This window comes from Mauremys mutica, chromosome 6 (genome assembly GCF_020497125.1).
Source record: "Mauremys mutica isolate MM-2020 ecotype Southern chromosome 6, ASM2049712v1, whole genome shotgun sequence".
NCBI classification, from domain to species: Eukaryota; Metazoa; Chordata; order Testudines; family Geoemydidae; genus Mauremys; species Mauremys mutica.
Window position 1 is genome coordinate 15,241,965 of NC_059077.1, and position 23,024 is coordinate 15,264,988.

Genomic DNA, 23,024 nt, shown 5'->3' on the forward strand with positions numbered 1-23,024 from the left:
TAAACTTCTAAAACTGGGCCTGAGTTACAGGTGAGAAAAGGGTAAGCAAACAACATGACCAGGATTAAAAAAAAATCTTGAACGTGAATAAACAGTGTCAGATAGGGCCATCGGGTATTTTGTTATGTAGGTTATCTGATGAGGATTTTCATTTTTGTTAGAAGACCCATCTGAACAGCTGTGGCATGTAAAGCAGAAATGCTGTTTAAAGCACAGGGATCAGTGAGAAAGTCAGACTAGATGATCATAATGGTCTCTTCTGACCTTAGAGTCTATGAGAAAAAGGACAATGTTCAGTTCATATCACAAGCCTCAATTGCATTGTCACTGTACAGTCTGCTAGGAAACAAGCCAAGTTGCTGGTATCTTAAGGGGTTCATCTAGCTCTACATGCTATAAAGCTTGCTCAACATTCTGTTCTCAGAAGGGAATGGGAGAGTTCTGCTACTGTTTAAAATGTCTCCTCAACATCAGTGACTATTCCTCCCTTTCAGGAAAGTCGTCCAGTTCTTCATGCAGCAAGAAATGCTGTCAGAATAATGTTCCAGTGCTGTCAGTGACTCACGGCATATTGCTTGCCATTTCACTCACTAAAATAGAACCTGATTTGTAAGACAGACGGAAGCTGGCTGGTTCTGGGATTTCAAAGTCAGTCTTGTTTGTCAACCTGATCAGATCAAATTGGCACCCACCACCCCAATTTCTTGAATTTCACCATTTACAAACAGTAACAACACAAGACTAGGGCAGACCCAGACCACCATTCTGCTGCTACTGAACCTCCTCTTTCAACTCTTTGGAACTAAACTAGATGCTATGAAAGCCTTGTGCCTCTGGCCATATAGCAGCACCATTTGTGTGTAACACAAAAAAGGAGCACACGTGAAAGTTTTACAAAGCCAGGTAAAATGGGCCAGCATCTTCAAATTTTGATTAGGTTAAACACCTCCAGTACATACGGGCACATAAATAAGCCTGGCCAGTTTTTCAGATGTGCCGAGGTCCCGCCTGACTCATTCAAATCCAGTTACATATCTATTTATTCAGCTTTCCCCTTCAAAGTAGATCTACATTTAAATTATGGGTGTCTGAATGGAAAAAATATATACAGTATCTTTTATTCTTTGCTGTTCTTTACTATGGCCTGATGTGGAGACTACTAAAGTAAACTGCAGTATGATTCAAGTGTTCAGCCAGACATTAGTTAGTAAGGAAATGGAATTCCACCTCAACTCAAGCGCCCCGGGGCATGGGAGGAGGTCAAGCACACACAGAATGGTGACGAAGCGTGGTATAAGAACCTATGTAGACTAGAATAGAACAGACCGCAGCCTTGTGGTGCTTATGATATGGCATGCACAGCAGAGGAGTGTTTAGAGAGAAAGCATGGTCAACAGGAAAGCCCTGCACAAACCCACGTACTTACTTGTTATGCAGCCCCAGAAAGGTCTTGTGGCAAGGGGTGAGGGCACTACCTGGTCCCCCTACAAACAAGGGGTTAACCTGGGCTCTGTTTTTCCTTTCACCTTGCACAGGTGCTCAGAGGAAGGATTATAAACTGGCTGTTTGAGAGAGAGTGTGGGAAACTGGGGTTATAGAACTGGGTTAATCCTAGGCTGGGGGAGTTTAATGTTACTTATCCTCGGGGGCGGCTCCAGGAACCAGCACAGCAAGTGTGTGCCTGGGGCGGCAAGCCATGGGGGCAGCGTGCTTCCCCCCATGAGGGAGTCAGGTGGCCTTCGGCAGCGTTTCTGCAGGAGGTCTGCCGGTCCCACGGCTTCGGCGGCAATTCGGCGCAAGGCGCCGAAGGCGTGGGACTGTCCGATCACCTGCAGAAATGCCACTGAATCCGCGTGACCTGCGGACCGCCCACAGGCATGCCACCGAAGACCACCTGACTGCCGTGCTTGGGGCGGCAAAAACCATAGAGCCGCCCCTGCTTATCCTCTCCCCACACTTAGGCTAACTTGGCTGGATTCCTGATTATCCTTTGGAGGAATCCCTTGCTGACTCCTTGGGAGGGTTTGTTTCTGCTGCGTCTGTCCTCCACGGGACATGCCTGCAGTGGTGAAAGATTATCAGATTCATTTGTACCAGCAGTTCTTGGTCAGGAACTACAACTCTTTAAAGGGGCAGACAGTCCAATCCTCAGTTCCTGTGCCTATAGTAAAATATAGGGTCATTTCTGGCATCACTAGTCCTGGATATTTATTTGCCGAGCCTGGTAGCATAGCAATCTAAATCCCACAAAGGAAATCAATCGATTAACATTACATTATCATTTTGCTTGAGAGAGCTCTGAGACAGCACACCCTGGGGGTTTGGCTTTATGCTCATGGGTTTTTATTTTAATCTCAGCAGCCCATAGCCCACTCATCTCCTACCTCCAGTAACATGCCAAATGAAGGCTAGCAACTTCTTCAGCTAAGTGTCTCCTTCTGCTTTACACAGGCATCCTGACAGCTGTTTTATTTTCACAGAACTGTAATGTCCCGTGCGCTTTGACTGTCACAAAAATGGGATGTTTGGGTGGCAGGGGTTTGCAGCTGGAGGCCAACCAACAGACTTCAGTTTGGTAGCTTGCCTGACAATGCAATGCAATGCAATACCGTACAGTCATTTCAAGTTCTAAAATAGCTTTGCAGCATGCAGTTGTCAGTGTTTTTTTCATTGAATCACCTACCTGATTGACATTAACATCAAAGGAGGCACTCTAATGTTGAGAATGGTTAGTAAGTGCATGCCCCAATCTAGGCAGCAGATCCTCAGCTGGTGTAAATATTCAGAGCTCCACTGAAATCAATGGAGCTACAGAAGTTGGCATCTTTAAATGTTTTAAGATCGTAAGTTGCTTTCTTTGAGTCTTGTACAGCGCTGAGCATGCTCTTGGCACTTAATAACGATGGTGAATTGTTATATTCGGTCTAAACAGCATATGCTCATTCTTTTGATCTATGATAAAATCAGTTCTCTCTGCTTTGAGTCATCTCTTTACTTTGTTTTGCTACTATAGGGCTGCTGAAAACTAATTAACTGCTTCATAAGTCTTTTACTATGTGATTGGCCACAATAATTGCCTTCCAACGACTGTAATGCAATTTCACCTTGGTGGGAGTTCTTCAACAAGGATCTGTTTTCTGAAGTAGAGGTGGGAGTGGGAACTGGGGTTCATTGGTGTTCATTTCTGGGATCCCCCCCATTCCTAATACCATATTATGTATATTGGCCTGATCCTGCCCCATTGAAGTTTGGCTACTGACTTCAAAAAGTCAGATAGTGCAGAACTTTTTTCTGCACATGTCAGTTTTGCTCATGTGTGTCCCCCTCTCCTGGCTCGCAGAGGATGCTAGGTATAACATTACTCCCACTAACGGAGATTTTCCTTTGTTTCACAGGGAAAGGGGCCTGCATTTTTGAAGCAGGAGGCCCAGATTGATATTTCCATTTATGACTGAAGTCCACATCGTGACTGTGTGAGAAACAGCTGATAAAGATAAGATCTATGTTGCCACTGAATCAATACCACATGACACTAAAAATGCAGCATTTTGAAGGCTTAGCTAAGGGCATGACTTCACCAGCAATGTTAAAGGGCTGCTGCGGCGGCACTTTAACGTGGCTGTGTAATTGCGGCACCAGCACTGGGAGAGCTCTTCCAGCGCTATAAAAAACCCACCTCCATGAGGGGAGCAGCTACGAGCTGAAACTTGCAGCGCTGTAAAGTGGCAGTGTAGACAAGCCCTAAAACAAAGCAACCTCTGTACTGTACGAAGATGGATACAAATGCATATACACTAGTCATCTACCTCCACATAAGTGTAACGATATTTAAAGAAGAACACTCAGCTACAGCAGGCAGTGCGGTTAACAAGAATGCAAAGTGAAAATAAAATCTCTTTGCCTCTTCCCCACAGAATAAGATGCAGGGTCACGTTAGCTGCAGAACACAGACAGCCAATGCAAAGTGCTGATAAAGGGTGTCTTTAGAAAGCCAGTTCAAAGAAAGGAATTACACCACCTTGCACATCACATCTAGATTTGGCCCTGTGAAATTAAATTATGAAGAAAGAATCAGGGAGAGGGAAAATAACTTGGTAATAAACCCACAACTCAGGTTGTGCCATACTAAATGAGTGAACTGTAGGTGAAAGTTGTGTATCCATGGTTCAAGGCTGCTTTAATAAACTATCCCAAATTAACTGCAGTTCCCCTCCTCAACTGCAGCGTGAACGTAAGGGCTACAGGAAAATCCAACAGAAACCTTCCAGACACTATCACCGCTGCAGGATTGCTCATGACAGCATGGAGGGAACTGGTTGAATAATTCATCATGCAGCGTCAATTTCCTACCGATTACCTGGAGTTTTTAATAAGCTCTAATCAGAGTTTTTCAAGGTAAATTGTGCAGGCTTCCTGAGGACATGGAGCTTTTAATTTTGAACATTATTAAAGCCCACTTCCACAGTCATTAGACCAGAAATTGCCCATGTGGACAAGAAAATCACACACCTCGGCGTTTTCATATGAATCTATCATTGCACACCAGAGCAAACTGCTGACAATGCTCAATTAGTTTCCCATTCTGAATCTAGCTATATTTATATCTATATTAAAACTCCTGATTAAAGTCCCCCCAAGAAGTGCTTTCACTTGTTTCCCCTCTTGTCACGTTCTTGCTCATTTTGTCGTGGTTTTGGAGGTCAGTGGTATCCCTGCTAGTTCTTAAACCAAAGGAGAAAGGCATGACAAGGCTCCTGGGAAATAAACCAGACTTGAATGGCCTCGCTCCATAGCTAATGGGACATTGAACAGACTGCAGGAAACAGATAACACTGCGTAAATGGCAGGTTAATTTGAGAGGCTTCAGATGAATGGAAAGAAAAAGCCAACAGAGACAAAAGCGGCCTACAGCTGAACAGGCAACACAGATGTCTGTTTGCAAGGTTCGGAGGGGATTCAACAGTTAGCCATTTTAGGAATGACAGACAGGTTAGCAAATGCTTGCTCCGATTTGGGCTTTACTGGTACAGGATTCTGCAGCATGGCTGCTCTCAGGACACCAAAGTGCTCTTCCTTGTCGAATGAATATTGTGCCGGCCCTGTGCATACACAGCACTAGTGCGCTGACTGATATCAAGATTTTATTCTCCGGGACTGCAATCTACACCCTGATCTTAGGACTTTCCAATTCTCAGTTCAATAGCTGGACTTTGTAAAACTAGAGGACTGAGATGGTAAAATGAAAAACAAAACAACAATAGGGCATTTTTAAGTTGTAGGATGAGAATAAATAGGATTGTGTACTGTAGGATTGGACTAGTTCACAAGAATTTTCCAATACCCTTATGGTTACCTCATTTTCTTAAAACAAGGAATCAAAGAAAAGACTGCCTTATTTGAATTCTTAATCAAAACCATTTGCGGAGCGGTTTGCATTCATTTAAAGATCCTAAGAGTGTGATACAAAATTAATAGATGAAATCCTATCAGGAGATAAGAGCAAGTTACTGAGATCTGGGACTGGGTTCTATTCCGGGCATTGCCACTATCTGACTTAGGTCAAGTCATTTAGCCATTTGGTGCCTCAGTTTACCTATCTGTAATTAAATATCAATTAAATTAGAAGGGACTCAGCTGCAAAGTTTGAATCTGGTTCTCCCAAAATGTGGGTGTTTTGATCTGGGGTTCTGGTTCAGGTCCATCTCTTTTAATAAATATTTGTACAGTGCTTTGAGAGTCTCAGATAAGCAACCTGTAAATGCTAAGTCCTATAATTGTCAAACTTGACTTTTTCAGCCAATCTCATTGAGACCTTAAAAAATTAAGTTACATTGGCTTCAAATGTAAAATTAATAAGGAGCTCTCAAATTTGGTAATTTCACTGATGCACATTAGAGCTTTTCTATCTATTTTTAACACATTTGCTAAAGCTGTGGACACTCCACTCTGTTGGCAAAGCTTGCATGCTCCAGAAGACAATTTTTTTCTGGTTCAAGAAACCTACCAAGTTTACAGCTTGCAAAGCTGATGGAACCTGTAATCTTCAGAGGCCAAAGATCCCTTTATCAAGGAACTTATTATTCAAAGTCAGATACTCCATTAGAATTGCTGGAACTGGGAGCCAGTGAGTTTACAGGATACACAGCAGAGAAAGCCACAGGGGCAGGTACCGTATAACACTGGTGTGAGATTATAACATACTGCAGCTTTTCTGCCTCCTTTTCCTTGACTCTCAGGTCAGTTTCTTTGGCACACTGGTCTACTTCCCATTTTTGATGGTCACAGTCCTTCTCTATATTAGCCATTTCCACTCTTTTGGTCCATTCTGCAACTTCCAACTTCTATAACTATCTCAGCTCATTTGAATTGTGTGGCTGCCTCACTGAGGGCTATTTCTTAGCCCTCATTTTCTTTAGCAAGTCTACTTATTTTTTACACTTCCTTTTGTTCTATCCTCACCTGAAATAAACAAAGAGAAAACAATAAAACCGTGATCTCTGGCACTTTTCCCAGTTTCTTCACTTGAGAATCACTTAAAACTAATCTTCCAGTGCTTAAAGAGCAAACCTCAGATAAAACAGCAAGCTGGGTGTACATCCTGCTTGACAACACCATCGTAACACGCTGCTGGGGATACCGAGAGCTGGGAGCCACAGCATTACCCTCACGACGCAGCAAGGGTGAGCTTTGCTGGAGATTACATTGTGTGTCAGCTCCCTGTCTTCCTCATCAGCAAGCTCCTCCAGGCTCTCCCAGCCCAAACCTTGCCTCACAGGTAACAATCAGTGAACTCCAGCCCCCACGCTCCACAGAGAGGTTTCGCTGCAATGCACAGCCCCTATCAGTGTTCACAGAAGGTATTAACTTTGCTGCACTTTTAAAGATTCAGTACATTACAGCTTATTAACTTAACTGGAGTAAACACACACTTCAAACACGGCATGGACTGATTTATAGTAAAAATAAAACAAGTTTATTAACAAAAGGACATTGGTTAAGTGACATCAAGTAGCAGAGATAAAAGTAGAAATGGTTACAAACCTCTAAAATAGGGATGTAAAAGGCTAACCGGAAAGCATAGTGTTACTGATTAACCGCCTTAACCGTTAAACCCCACGGCGCCCAGCTGTGGCACGTGGCCGGAGCGGGTGCCATCCCCAGCTGTATCGCCCGGCCGAAGTGGCAGTGCCCAGCCGGAGTGGCCCCAGCCCCAGCTGTGCTGGCCAGATGGGCCCGAGCCACTTACATGGTTTACCCTTTAAATGACATATTTTTAACCATTTAAACGGTTAGGTTTTTAGACAGTATTTATATCCCTAATCTAAAAGTGAAGCCGCATCTAAAACGTAAATCTAGCAAGATACAGTCTTTGTTCAAGATGGTTTCTCTCACCCCAATCTCTTTTCCAGCCTTTCCTGGCCAGGACCCATCACCGAGATCAAATTGTTTGGTTTCTTTGTCTCCAAAGGTCAAGGAGAAAGATGGAGTCTCTCTCGCTCTCTCTCTCTCTTCCTTATTTCCTCAAAGGGATTGTCTTTGTCTTACAGGTCAGAAAGCCCACCTAGGGCTCAGCTCTGCTTGCTATGTCCCCCAGGGAATCAACCCCATGTCAATGTTGCAGTCTCCTGTGATTTTACAATGCAAATGACCTTCCTACAACCTCTGATGGAAATGGGCAGTCCATTGTCCATGTCTCTGTTCACATCTGGCTCAGTTTGCTACTGAGCCAGAGGTGTTTGCCTTCCTCTTTGTCTGGAAAATACCTGTTTTGCCTCCTTTGTCTTTTTACAGTCTCTAGAACATAATATCAGAGAGTATCCATAATTCCTAGTGTTGCTACAAATGTTTCAGTGATATTAATAACGAGCATGTTAGTAGTCTTTTTGCTAATGACACATTACATGACATCTTTCAGATACAGATTATAACAGTAGTGAGTTGGGATCCTAGTGTCACAGAGATCAAAGAACTTTTTTGTTGATCGCTGTAAACCTTAATGTATTATTTGTTAATGTTGCACATTGTAGCATATATGGGCTGTAAGGTTATGGGAGCTGTGACAATGTTTGGAATTTCTTGTACGCTGAGTCCTTGATATTTTGACGTTAATGCTATATTAACTCTAATAAAAATGCAAAAAAAAAATTAGAGTTGTGAACATATAGCTTACATGGAAGCAACAACAGTAACTGTGGCATACTGCAGTGAAGTAAAAAGTAAATGCTTTTTCATCTACAAGCATTGCATTGATGGCCCAGGATAGCAGGTTCAAAGAAGTGCTCTGCAATGCCACCTGCAACATATGGGTTTAATTCCTGATCATGGTCTTTTAATCTCTGGATCAGGTGAGGCTGGAGGTGCTTCAAAGACCGTGCACATTGTCCCAGGGTGGGAGAAGGGCAGGAAGGGAGAGAGAGAAAGAAAAGAAAGCTTCATTGTCATTGAGCAGTGAAACTTCTTTGGAAGTGAAATCACTCCCATGTAGACATCCAGCACAAAACCCATGTATCACTTAAATCCTCAAAATAAGGATTAAGAGGGATTTAAGTGGTGCATATACCTTGGGCTGGCCCTCTGCACTGGGGTGATCTTCACTCTGACTGACTAAGGAGTAGGGTCAGCAAGTTGTGAAGGGGGTTCCCATCAAGTCAAGTTGATTGAAAGATGGTGGTCATGATTTAGGACCTCAAACATGGCAGGGGATATACAGCAGGGAGGAGATTGCGGGTTATATGAATGAAGAGAATACCTGGGTAAAATGACCGTTTAAGTTCACTTTTTGCATTTACTTTTTATTTTTGCTCTTGACCGTGTAGACTGAGAGAGCTTTTGCACAAACTCCTGGGTGTTTTAAAATGAGCAGAGAAACTGAAAGAATTTAGCAATGTCAACTTTGGTTTAATGTGGACTATTTTCCAACCCTTCTGCTCTTACCTTGCTGGCCTTCAGTATGTTGATCTGTTCTTCATATACAGTGTCCCTATTTTTCTCCAGAAATCCATCAGACTGATACTCCACCTACCACACAAAGCAATGGAGAAACAGAATGGTGGTTAAACCCCTTAGAATGCGTCTACACTGCAATTAAACACCCCTGGCTGGCAACCATTAACTGCGTTGGGCTCACGTGGCTTGGGCTGTAATATGGTAGTGTAGACATTAAGGCTCATGCAGGAGCCTGGGTTCTGGGACTCTCCCAACTCTGGGGTCCCAGAGCTCAGGCTCCAGCATTGCAATTGTACAGCCCTGCAGCCCAACTCCAATGGGCCCGAGTCAGCTGACTCTGGCCAGCTGCAGGTGTTGAATTGCAGTATAGCCACATCCTCAGATTAGTCCGCGTATTGCAAGTCTCTTGCTGTAATTACGATGTGTAATCTCTCATGGTTTTAGCCATCGTATATATATTGCCATAAACTCATTTGAAAGGTGGTTTGTATGGCTGAATGAATGGGGGTAAAGCATGAGGAAGGTCACACCAGTTTATCTTATTAATATAAACTATTTGAGTGTAAGATACAAGGCATTACAAAAGACTTAATTCAAATACCGTACATTACCCAGTTAGTACCCCCTTCAGGATCCAATCCTGTTCCCATTGAAGTCAATGGCAAAACTTCCAGGACTCTAACATTCATGTGGCACTCTTTGGAAGGCCCACATTAGCATTTCTGGTAAGCCAGTGAATAACCACCCACACCTCGGTCTCAAAAGATCATGGAGAGCTCTGTGCTAGGTCTCACCCAATCTCTCCTGCAAGTAAACTTTTTTGGAATTTAGAATCAGTTGTTTTTCAAGTAAGACCTGGCCAAAAAGCACTGGATGCGTCTTCAAAAGTCTGAGTAAAACCTATTTTTTCCTAATTAAAAATTCAAGCAAATTTCTAACTGTCACAGATCACACATGCAGAATTTGAAATGGGAATATCTTCTTTTGGAACATTTAGTGAGAATGTGCTTAAAATAAGGTGTATAATGGAACTCGAGCCCCAGGCTTAACTGTGAATAGTGTAATTCACTCTCAAGTTAGTATAAAGAGACTCAGACTTTATTAAGGACAATAGACAATACTTGGCTGTAGCATGAGTGTCACATGACTCCTTTATGCTTACTCAGACCTGCTTTTGATTTCCATTTTAAACACAAAGAAAGATACATTGGTAACTACAACCTCTTCACTGATTCTTGCCTGCTCTGAGCAATAACCGTCAAATCATGTTTTAAATAAAGCTTGAGACCATTACTGGATGTTACAAGCATCAGCCTCTAAGCTTTGGAAAATCAAAAGTTAGCGTTTTCTCCCTCACAGAGGAGGGAAAATGGTCCCAGTTCCACTCATATCTTACACCTGTGAAACATGAGATTTTTTGGCACTCAAGAAAATGTCCTTGTTTCAATCTTTCCTGAATGTAGCAACATCTATTAATTTTAGTCTGTGCAGCTCTCTGAAGGAGCTTTGTTTTGTTAAACCAGAAGTCTCAACTATCCCTGTTTAAAACTCAGTACAAAGTCTAAGGCTGAGATTTTAAGTGCTTACTAAGAGATCTGGATGCCCAATTAAAAGAAAATGGCAATTTGGCATTCAGATACCTTAGGCAACTTGGAAAGTCATCACCTAAATAGCTTAATGTATTTTAAAAAAAAGCTAACTCCTAATGCAAACCCCTTCCATCCTGACTATTCATCACAAACTCTTGTGTTCAATGTGCTGAGTGTTTAGTATACGCCCTGATACCTTATCTGCAAAGTGAACAACAATGAAGGAGGTATTGGACATTCGAGGTTTTTGGAAGTGCTGGCTGCTGGAATGTCTGTCATATAATTTCTGTGCCCAGTTCTGGTCAGTTCCTTTAGGAACCTAGAAAACACAAAGGAGAGGAAGAAGGTGGTTTACAATGATATCACATGAACACTCAAAGGCATAGATACTACACACCTTCATGGTTTCATTACATAATTATTTTTAAAAAAATTTTAGCCCATGTCTTATAGGTGATGGCAGAAATGAGCCTTTAGGAGGAACTGGACTCAGCAGAGGGAGATGTCTTGGTACCAGGTTTAGGGAAGTCAGCCCACACATAGCGGGCAGCATGGAAGATGCAGAATTCAAGGCTGGCATCACCAAAGGACACTGCATAAGGGAGCACAAGGATGAGTTTATAGTAATAGGTATTAATTAAGAAACCAAAACCCTAAGTTATTCCTCCATCTGGATTTCTCAGTGTGTCCCCAGATCTTCAGGTAGTAAAAGTCACCATACCTCCACAGAAGTCAATGGCACTCAGCTGATCTACACCAACTGCAGATCTATATATAGGTCTCAGACTGAGTTCTTTGGGGCAGGGACTAATTCTGGGTTCTGTACAGCTCCAAGACCATTGCTAAACAATGAATAATGTGAATTACATCAAGAGTGTTGCCATTTGTTAATATCTGAGAAACAAAACACACCATAATCCCAATCTCTCTTTCAGTAACCAAGCTCTTGTTGGCCTGACTGCTGCACTGTCATAGAATCACAGAATATCAGGGTTGGAAGGGACCTCAGGAGGTCATCTAGTCCCACCCTCTGCTCAAAGCAGGACCAGTCCCCAACTAAATCATCCCAGCCAGGGCTTTGTCAAGCCTGACCTTAAAAACCTCTAAGGAAGGAGATTCCACCACCTCTCTAGGTAACCCATTCCAGTGCTGGATTCCAGTGTTGTCATTCCCCCACATCCCACCAGTGTTTTCATTCAATATTGATGCAAACATTCAAATGATTTACTCAGGGTAAGACATTTTGCTATCCCTACCAGCAAAAAAGCAGTAATATTCCTGTGCTTGGGCAAAGTTTATTAATTGCTCAGGGCAGAAATTTAATCATTTTCAAAACAAAGGCAGCCTTTTGCAGCAAAATGACAGGTTTTCACACAAAAACAACCACCCTTAAGATTCTAGATTTTCTTAATATGCTTACAAAACAGAGTGATTTGGTGAGAAGCTTTTCAAACTTTTAACTGTGCCATCAAAATACCTCAAATTTGATGAACTGTGGGACTAGGTGCCTATCTATCTATATTTGAATTTAAGAAAGACCTAGCAGCTTCTTCACATAATTTATTATAATATGTGAACTCAAAGAACTGCATGCTCCCTTGTGATGTGATCTCATCACGTTTAATGGCTAATCAAGGTCAGTCCAGGAAAGCACTTCAATCTATCTTACATACTTATATGGGGGTACTAGGATACAGAGGGTGCTTCCCTTCCTCCCTCCCCCCGACGTGACTCTGGGGAAAAACTGCAGAGAACAGCCAGCCTGAGACTCTAGCCAATAGGAACAAAGGAGCCAAAGCAGGGATCTCTGGACATTCCTCAGAACTGAAGAAAGCTCTCTGACTTCCTCTGCCCTGTCCTAATTGGCTGCTTGCTCCAACCTTCTCCCTCCCTCTCCTCAATCTTTTTCAGAGTCACTGTTTCCCTGGAGAGAGTCCCCCATGCCTACATTCTTTGATCCTAGATGTATATTTACATTTAGCCATATTACAATGAATATTGTTTGCTTGCGCCCAGCACACCAAGAGATCCAGGTCGCTCTGTATCAGTGACCAGTCCTCTTCATTTACCACTCCCCCAATTTGTGTGTCATTGGCCAACATTACCAGAAATGATTATGTGTTTTTTTCCCCAGGTGATTGACAAAAATATTAAATAGCATAGGCTCAAGAATCAATCCTTGCAGGACCCCATTAGAAACAGACCCACTCAATGATAATTCCCCATTTACAATTACATTTTGAGACCTATGATTTATCCATTTTTAATTCATTGAATGTGTGCCAGGGTCTCCATGTGCAAGATGGGTAACTGCCTGGCAAATTAGACCTGCAAATAAGCTGTTTATTGTTTTAAAGATAGGTTTTCTGTGAAATGCTTTTGTTCTGAATAAACAGTACTTGGTTTTTATGAGAGCTGGCTCCTCACTGGTTAACCTGTCGTTGCCCCTGACAATTACAGTAAACTGCAGAATTCTGCAGCCTAAGGCCCAGGTCTACAGGGGGGAGAGTGTGTCATGGGATACTGCCTCGAGAGAGGGGACAGCTAGATGCCTGAGATCAAAGTGGGGTGCCCTCAGTGAGGCTACAAAAGGATCAGAGGTGCAGTTAGCTTGGGAAATGCGACACTGAACACCTCACAATTTTTAGTCTACTTTTTCTCACAATGCCCCACGAGGGAGGGAAACTGTTCTTCGCTCAATTTACACAAATCTTTTTTCTTTGACACAAAGATTAAGTGACTTCACCAGGGTCACACAGGAAGTCTATGGCGGAACAAAGACTTGAACCCAAGTCGCCTAAGTTCCAGGCTAATGCCCAGGCACTGGGCCATCCTTCCTCTTGGCTCTGAGACTTAGCTGTGGCAGAAAATGTTGATGGTGACACTTTACTTGGAGCCATTATAGGATCAACATGCCATCTGGCTGTTAAGGGGCTCTGAGCAGCTGTGGGTGAATGAATGAGTCATAGCATGAAAAATCACTAACCATGTGTCATTATTAAAGATCCCATAGCACTTTCACACAGTGGGGGCGTTAGCCCCCATTTTCAGGCCAAATAGCAATTTATTTGATTTCAGTCTGCCTACCTAAATTGCTCTCATAGTTTAACTTCACAGGGTATTGTACATGTCCTCTCCTACACTGGTGTGAAGTGTGGTTGTAAGATCTTCAAACCAAGAAAATATATAGTTTGAACAGCTTCCTATATTAGTTTATTAAATTTGTAAAGTGCTTTAGGATCCTTCCGGGCGAAAAGTTCCTATATCAATATAGATTGTTATAATATTTTAAATATATATTAAATAAATATACCCTATTTGAATAAGCGACTGACCACTTGCTTTGTTACAGTACGTGCTGCTAACAGCATTCTCAGCAGTCACCCATAGGAGGCATTTCCATTTCTGTCTGTTCATTTAAATCTATGCAGCATGTGAACCTGTCAAGCCACCTCTACTAGGCTAAAACCTAGGGGAATTAGTTATCTCTCCTCATACAAAGCCTTGGGATCCCATTGCTCAGCATGATGCACTGAGTGCATTTTAAATGTGGCATATTCCTTGTCGCTATTAAAGCACTTGTGCCTTACCTCTCTCTGCACAAACTAGCAAAAAAAAAATAACATAAAAAATAAAAAAGTGAGAGAGAAGAAAGCCTTAAGGAGAGCAGTCAGCTGTGATCAAGGTCACTTTTGTTGCTGTCTCATGGCTGAGATGTTCAGCCTAAAGGAAGCTGACGAATTCCCAGGGCTGTCAGTGGAGACTGTTGAATGAAGGGGATATTTTATACAAAAACTACATTCTTAGATGCATGTATGTGCCACACTTTCATACTGGTATGGGAAAGCAATCTCTGAGAGCCACAAACCCAGTTGCATGCATATGCGTTCTGATGATAATTATGCAGCAGAGGCGCATGTGTCTACCACTAAATTTAAGGAAGTTTGTTCTACTAAAATCAAGATCCTGAGGAACAGATTGGTGGCTTAATCCACTAAAAATGGTAAATGAAGCACCACTATTCTCTGCTAGTCATCCCTTATAAAGGATTTTTTAACAGAAAATAGTATCATCTATTCAAACGCTGGATCGAAGGATCAGGAATTCTAGGAAATGCAGCTAAATACAAGCAGTTTATATTTTCAGACAGCTGTTGGTTAGACTTCACCATGCCATCAGTGCCTTCATTTGTAATCAGGATCACGCCTACATTCTGTGGGACTAAAATCCGAGTCATGCTGACATTTCTCACTCCTTGATTTTTCTCCCTGATTACAGCTTTGCCAGCAGTGTAAATTTACAATGCTGTGATGAGGCCTTTTCATTATTCCTGTCTAACTTCACCTGACCACAACACTGGTGCCAAATGAGCTATATGGAACTAAAGTCCACTATTTCACTGACTGAGGCAACTGGACCCTTTAAATTATTTATACTGAATTTATATCAAGCACCAACAAAAATGCATCTCAGGTTTCTCCTAGTGGGTAAAATTTGTCTTTGTCAGCAGTGAGAGATTGAAAAATTTAACTGCTGTGAGAGAAAGATGAAGAGTTCTTTCAATCTGCATAGACATATATTCTTTATTGTCTGCTTCTGATTTTGAAGCAATTGTGTTTTCCACATTGACCTTATATAGCACCTTTTGATATCAAAGCACTTCACAAATGAGGCATATAAAACACAGACACCTATGGGATGGAGGGCAACAATTAACCAATGCACAGCACAAGCATGACACTCAAGGGAGAGGAATTTTGGCCATGGACAACAGGCCAAAACTGCAATGCAACCCTTTATATCAGGGCTCCTCAAATTTTTCATGGTAACGCCTCCCCTTACTTCTGTCTACGTCTCCTCCCACGGGAGCCGGGGCTGGGAACGGGGCCATGTGGACAAGGGTAAGGGGGCCGAGGCTGGGGCTGCACCTGAGGGGGTGGGGGCTGGGGCTGGGGCCGGGAACAGAGCCATGGCCAAGGCCAAGATGGGGGTGGGGCCAGGAACGAAGCTGTGGCTGGGCCTCGGTCAGGGGCCAAGGCTGGGGACGGAGCTGAGGCCACATCTGGGGGCGGGGCTGGAGCAGGGCTGGGTGGCGCTCCCTCCCTACCCCCCATGGGGGCTGGCTCAGGCCCCATTGTGCCCCCCCAAATGTTCCTCCATGGCCCCTTAGCCCCACACTTTGGGGACCTCTGCTTTATATTGTCACAGAAATCCTTGGTTATAAAGTGACACCACCACCGCTAGAAGCCCCCCATAGAGAATAAATTGAAAAGAACTCAGTTTATATAAGGGCTTATCGACACTTTCAAAGCAACCACATTTGGGAACCTAGTTAAATATTCATCACGCAAAAGGAAAACCATTAAAAGAATTGGTAAATTTTAAACGAATAATAATTCTATCACAACTTCCTGCTGGGGAGAGGAAGGCAGAAAAAGAGCCACACGAGACAGATGATAATCACGCTGCTTAATGCCGTTTTGGGCCGCACTCAGATTCCACGGTGATGGGCACAGTGTAAGAAGCTGAACTGAACAGAACCCTACACTGTAAGCCATCTATGTAACGTCCATGGTGATCTATGATAAGTATTTCCCCTACAGTATATTCCGCCTACTAGCAATCCTGATACTAGCAACTGCCAGTTAATGGCAACAGATTGCCGGGAACCAATCCCATCCCATTAACAGAATTCAATACTGACAATGGTATGCCACTTATCAGCACTTATCAGCACTCCCGCCACCTCTTTTTTTTTTTTTTTAAACAAAGCAAGTCCCTCCCTGTGTGGCCAGGGAGGTTGAAGTGTTCTCCTACAGGTTTTTGTATATTGCCATTCCTAATGTCTGACATGTCAATATACAATATACAAATTGTATATTGTATGGCAATATACAATATACAAAATCCTGTAGGAGAACACTTCAACCTCCCTGGCCACACAATAGCAGATTTTAAGGTGGCCATCCTACAGCAAAAAAACTTTAGGACCAGACTTCAAAGAGAAACTGCTGAGCGTCAGTTCATCTGCAAATTTAACACCATCAGTTTAGGACTAAACAAAGACTGTGAATGGCTTGCCAATTACAGAACCAGTTTCTCCTCCCTTGGTTTTCACACCTCAGCTGCTGGAACAGGGCCTCATCCTCCCTGATTGATCTAACCTCGTTATCTCTAGCTTGCTTCTTGCTTGCTTATATATACACACCTGCCCCTGGAAATTTCCACTGCTTGCATCCGAAGAAGTGGGTATTCACCCACAAAAGCTCATCCTGCAAAACGTCTGTTAGTCTATAAGGTGCCACAGGATTCTTTGCTGCTTCTACAGAACCAGACTAACACGGCTACCCCTCTGATACTAGAGAGGGACTAGATCATCTAACGGGTCTTTTAAATAGAGGGAGATCCTCAGCTGAAGAGACAAGCTCTGAAATACACTCATGAAGTGCTATATAAAAGTGCTTTACAAAGAAGGTCAGCATCATTATCCCCATTTTAAGATGGGGAATTGAAGCACAGAGAGGTGAAGTGACTTGCCCAAGGCCCATCCAGCAAGCCAGTGGCAGAACCAGAAACAAAAACCAGGTCTCCTGAGTCTCAGTCCAGCATGCTATCCACCAGGCCAAACAGAGAATGCCAGTTGGGTGTTTCTATTTACCTTGTCCCAGTATACAAGTACAAGCAGGAAACAATTAAATTTAAAGGTAAAAATTTAAAACGATAACTAAAAATCTTTCTTTATGCAATGTAGAATTAAGCCATGGAACTCACTGCAACTGGGTAGTTAGAAAAATTTAAGATTAAAAGTTGGTTTAGACTCTTATGGGCCAGAACCTTAGTTGGTGTAAATCAGCATAGCTACAACCTAAATAAAGCTACACCCATTTACCAACTGGCTTATTGTACTTTTATACCAACTACAGCCAACAGCAAAGCAATTCTCTCTCTATGGTGCTGCATAACAGAAGAGGTTTTGCTATTTTATAACAGCAAGGAGGAGTGGTGAGATTCTAAAAGTACAAGCCCAGCAACTGGGCTGTGGGAGTGAGTAGGTTTTATCAGTAAAATGGTGCTTTCAGTCACCACGCTCACTGAAAACTTTGTAAGGCTGTGGAGTGTCTGCAGGTTACTATAAAAGGGTCCATTATAAAGCTGTGACTAATTACACCACTCCCAAGCTACAGAAAATTACCACAGAAACTGTGGGAATTGATGTGTGCGGGGTTTGTTCCTCTGTTTCAGGTTCTATGTCAAAGAAGTGTGGACAAAAAGTAGTAGTGGGTTGGAACTGGACAGAGTTCTGTGTTCAGGCTGTCCCCATTAGGCAGCAGGGCTCTGTACAACACCAAAGCAGGGTACCATTTATTTTTTTATATGTAGGAATTACTATAATGAATCAGAGCAATGGTATATCTAGTCTGGTAGCCCGTCACCTACAGCAGCCAGTACCAGATGCTGTTTTGAGTTACAGGGCAATCTGCCACCTGGGAAACTTTCCTCCTCACTCCTAATAGTTAGAGGTCTTCTCAATCCCTGGAGAAAGAGAGGCTTGACAGTGCAGTGGATGAAACAAAATGGCACTTAACAGCTGAGCTTAGATTCATGACCTATTTCTGAGACAGTACCCAGTGTGATAATATGCAAGTTTTAATTTGTTCTCATTTGTTAATTAATTATAATCAGAAGCCATAATTGACAAGACAAGACTAAAAATATGCTAAACGTGGGGAAGTCCTCATTTAATTGTCGTTTTGCACATCCTCAGAGCAGTTTCCATTGGCTGGGCCTGGCTGGTGCTTCAGCCATATAAAGTTTCTCTCCCAGTGGAAACCCTGAGGGATGGCAGACAAGCAGCAACTACAGGGAACATTTCAGTAGGAAGAATGCAATTAAATTGGAATTTGGCCAGTACATCTACCTCTATCTTCCCTTACAAGAAGGGAGGTGGGATCTTTAATGAGCACAAGTCATTATGTCTCACCCAAAACAGAGCACCTCCAGAAACAGAATGTCATCTACTACTATGCTTGGGCACTGGTTCAGCACTGAATCACAAGGAAGAGTAATACCACAAACATGTGCCTACTCCACCATGCCCTCTACTTTGTGTTATTCACAACATACCATTTTACCTTATGATTTCATTAGAATGCACAAGCCAAGCAGATTTATGCAACCAGTAGGCATTTCATAGACTAATGCTCAGATTAAAAAAAAAGGTCAAGGATACTTAAATACTTAAATAAGATCAGATTCACTTAACCAAGTGAAAAATCTCAGCTCTGACTCACTGTAAACACACAAATAGAAATGCCCGCTGTGAATGTCTTCATCACAAATTATTACAGCCAACCGTCAACAGCATAACACCCAGCCACTAGCCATGGAAGACAATCCAATATTAAATGGGAAGGAAAGTCAATGTGCCACATAAGAAATGGAAGGAAGCGAGTGCTCACCTAAGAAGTCACCTTTCTCTCATAAAGGAGGACAGGTCACACTCCTCATTAAATCCCAGCAGGGACAAAGGAATTTAAATAACAAATCTGAAAAGCGTCCCTTTGATGTAAAGGACACTTCTGCCTCCTTCTCACCTTGGGCCTGTGTTATGCTCATGAATCTCAATGGAGCTAACAAGAGTGATTAGTGTCCACATGCCTTGCTACAAGAGAGGCAAGGTCCACTACACTGACTGAACATGAGGGCTAACAGTTTACCCTATTGTATATATGCACACAGACCCACAAGGCCATTTCAATGCGTGCATAACATTTCTCGTGACAGGCAGACCTGAGTCTTAATGCAAACTTTCTTGCCTAATAACAGATGGTTAAAACACTGACCTGTAATCACACTACATGGAAACTGGTATGAAGAACCACTTCCAGGAAGTTACTCTCTTGTGTTAAAGGGAGATTATGAGCAGAAAAGTGATTGCAAAAATGGCACCTTCTTATTCAACAGATCCTCCCCCTTGTGTTTAGGCAAAGGTATTTCGGCTGTTTGCACTCTACCAGCTCCTTACCCTGCCCTGCCAATCTAACAATCTCTGGATTAGGCTGGCTCAAGCATCATGTTAACTAAGTTCCAGCTGCAGAATTCTTATTGCTGGCGACAGATGAGCAAGGAAGAGTCCACCTTGACTTTGGGATTCTAAGGTGAGTTTGCAATTCTGGCTGTTACTGGCTTAATTTGTAAGCTGAACACATTTGATCACGAGTTGCTGAGCAGCAATAAACATGGAAATCCATTTCTACAGACTCACTGTAAGAAAACTCTTTAAAATGTGCCCAAGCTTCCCAACGCCATTTGTTTGACCTTTAGTTAAAAGCCTCTTCAGCCAGGTGAACTGATTTTTGCTAGTCCCTGAGATGGACATTTAAGACAAAATCTCATTGTATGAAATCTCATTGCAGCAACCATTACAACATGGAAAAAGGGTACAAAGCACCGACTGTACCAGCAGCCTGATGTCTCGGTGGCTTCTGCTCATTTGGTATAGAATCAGGGGGGCAAGTGCATCTGATTTCAGCAATCTGGACAACTTGGATGAAATCCTGGCTACGCTACAGTCAATGGGAACTTTGAACATTGACTTCAATAAACCTAGAATTTCACCCCTTGTATAAATTTGATCCGTTATTTATTTATTGTATTACGGTTGTGTCTAGGATCTCTAGTCATGGACTGGGACCCCATTGTGCTATGCACTGTACAAACAGAATAAAAAAGATGATACTGCTCCAAAGAGCTTACAATCTATCCCTTCAGGATTACAACTTGTCATTGCAACATCAACTTTATTAATAAACACCTTCAAATCTAACCAATTAAAAGGCTTTTGATTGGGCTCAGAAATTTACCATATTCTGGATCCAGTAGCTGCCCCACCAAGAGGAGTGAATTCCAAAAGGTGGAGATTCAGACTGAGAAAGCCCTACCACCAAAAAGACTTTTATCCCAGGAACCACAAGGAAAAGCAGACAATTTCAACTGCTGTGAAAGGATATAGGCTTAGAGAGGGGAACTCAAAAAAACCAGGTCCCATTTAGGGAACTAAAGATCAGCATGAACATCTGTAACAACACCCAATGTAGAAATGAGAGCACTGGTGTGGTGTGTCAGTGGTCTGCCCAATTTAGGAAGTGGGCAGCAACCTTCTGCATCAGATGATGTTTATCTGTGGTCTTCAACTGGAGCCAGATGTAAAGCACATTGCAAAGCCTTACCTAGTGTAGAGGTCACAAAGAAGGGGATGACTATTGCCAATTCTGCATGGGAGAGGAGTGGTCATGGCCTCCTAGTCAGATGAATTAGATAAGAGATACTATAGGCTACTGCCACTACCTGAGAACCCAGGAGCAGTGATGAATTCAACAAGACCACCAGATTGCAGATCATTTTGGACAAGGACTGCTTCTGCTTCTGGAGAGTGCTGGCTTGGGGACCCATCACACTGAATGCAGCATGACTAGCCTGCTAAAGTTACTCTAAGAATGATCAAAATGGCAGTGATGACATCAGTGTTTTTCTTTACCTTACACTCTTCATCCAATAGGTCCAAGATACCAAGTTTGGCTTCTATGAGGTCTATGCAGGGCTGATTGTCATAAAAATCTATAAGAGTCCAAGGGATTTGTTCCTTCATATACTCTTCTTGCTCCAGCTTAAATACATGCTGTGATCAGAAAAGACAGAAAAAATTTACTGAACTGTCACCTTTTTAATAATTAAACTTCCCTCATTCCACTTACCTATTGCAATTACTACAAGTGTAGAGTTTTCCTGGACATGGCTGAAAAGCGCTAGAATTTTCAGCTGCCGAGAGTGTTCAGTGTAACTAAAAACTCTGCTATTTGTTGGTCCCATGTACGGACTAAGGATCTCAAAGTCTACCATTGTAAAGCACTTGGTGGGGACATTTTCTTTATATATAGCACTGGAAAATTATTCAAATGGTCCCTGCAGATAAGTGAGAGTGGTATCCTATCAGCGGAGCATAATGTAGCTTATACATTACTCAAGATCTCTGCCTCCTCCCCTAATGAGTCCTCATTTTCATATACCATGATGGGTAAATTATACAGTGAACTAGAATACCTTAGACATTTACCTATCTAGGTTCTTATATTGGTGCACACCATCAAAGTATTTGAGCACACTTCCACACAAGTGGGAGACTGGGAGTTGATTTTCCTAAAAGAGTTATCAACATTACAGCTGTGATTCAGAAGACATTTTCAATATGGATTCCTGTTTTCATACACACAACTTGCTGGAGAAAAAAAGTTCCCCCACAAGCTGAAGTTTCTCAGACTGATTTCCAAGAGGTTAAAATTCCTTTGATCATTTCTAAGATATTCTAGCCACGAGAGGAAAAAAAAAGGTCTGGCTCAGATGCATTGTTTTCCTTCAAAGGTGGCTTTTAAAACCTCTTCAAACATGTCATCACTGAATTTGAATGTATTTGCTTTAGAAGCAACAGTTGTACATATTAAAACAGTTGTGTACTGTGCAAATTAAACCCATCATTTTCCTCTTCATTTCTTAAAGAACCATTGATATATAGTATGACGCTTTACATATATTGCAACTGTGCATCACTATATGTACAGAACAGTTTTAAAGTACCAGGACAGCCCCACAGAACTTAGTTCCTCAAATTTAACAAATTCTCTTGTAGATCCACTTTATCCAAAATTAGGATCAAATCTTCTTCCTACTGAAGTCAATGGCAAAATTCCCATGGACTTCAATGAAATTGGAATCAGACCCTTAACTGTGTAAAGTTTGACATTTTTCTGTCTACGCAATGTAGATATCCAACTCCATCTATCTATTCACATCCCAAGACAAACACTACAAATTGTGTTAGAATGTGTATAATACAAGCATACAACATGAAGTAGTTTCAGTTCCCAGCAGGTTAGGTCAGCCTCCTAGAGGTTTCCACTCCTGAGTTCTCTTTAAATCCTGAAACAGATTCAGAACAGCCAGGTTTAGCTTGGTTTGGGGTTGAAACTATGCAAAAACCAGTTTTCTCAATGGTTTCACATACAAACCATTCAGAAACATCAAAACCAAAACCAAGCAAAACTCATCTCTAGCAATGAATACATAGTACAGTTCTACTGTGTGATTGCTGCCCAGTGCGGATTATGCTATAACTGCCAAATTCATGTTAATAGTGAGAGTTGGCCAGAGTGGAGACAAGCTTGTCTAAGTGGAAGCCTGGCACAGGGAAATGTGGCCAGGCTTTTATCCAAAGCTTTCTATTAATCTTATGAAACATTTTCAAGCTGACCTTACCGAGTTGAACTGCTGTTGGAGTTTTTCGTTGGCATAGTTGATACAAAACTGTTCAAAGCTATTCACTTCAAAAGTTTCAAACCTGCAGAGCAATGAATAAATCAGTGTAAGTGTTGCTTCCTCTGAAATCTACTTAACTCTGTAATGATATTATCATCCACATGCTAGAGAACATCAGTT

General features: G+C 42.2%; 1 protein-coding gene across 2 annotated transcripts in view; it reads right to left on the reverse strand.

Moving 5' to 3' along the window:
* MYO5B (myosin VB) overlaps nt 1-23,024 on the reverse strand; it is a 353,047-nt gene that overhangs the window by 108,551 nt on the left and 221,472 nt on the right. For both annotated transcript variants that reach the window (XM_045022478.1, XM_045022477.1), the window contains exons 11-14: nt 22,845-22,926; nt 21,073-21,213; nt 10,732-10,854; nt 8,935-9,018 (exon numbers count right to left, since the gene is read on the reverse strand). In XM_045022478.1, the coding sequence (XP_044878413.1) occupies nt 8,935-9,018; nt 10,732-10,854; nt 21,073-21,213; nt 22,845-22,926 (430 nt within the window). The remainder of the gene's footprint in view (nt 1-8,934; nt 9,019-10,731; nt 10,855-21,072; nt 21,214-22,844; nt 22,927-23,024) is intronic.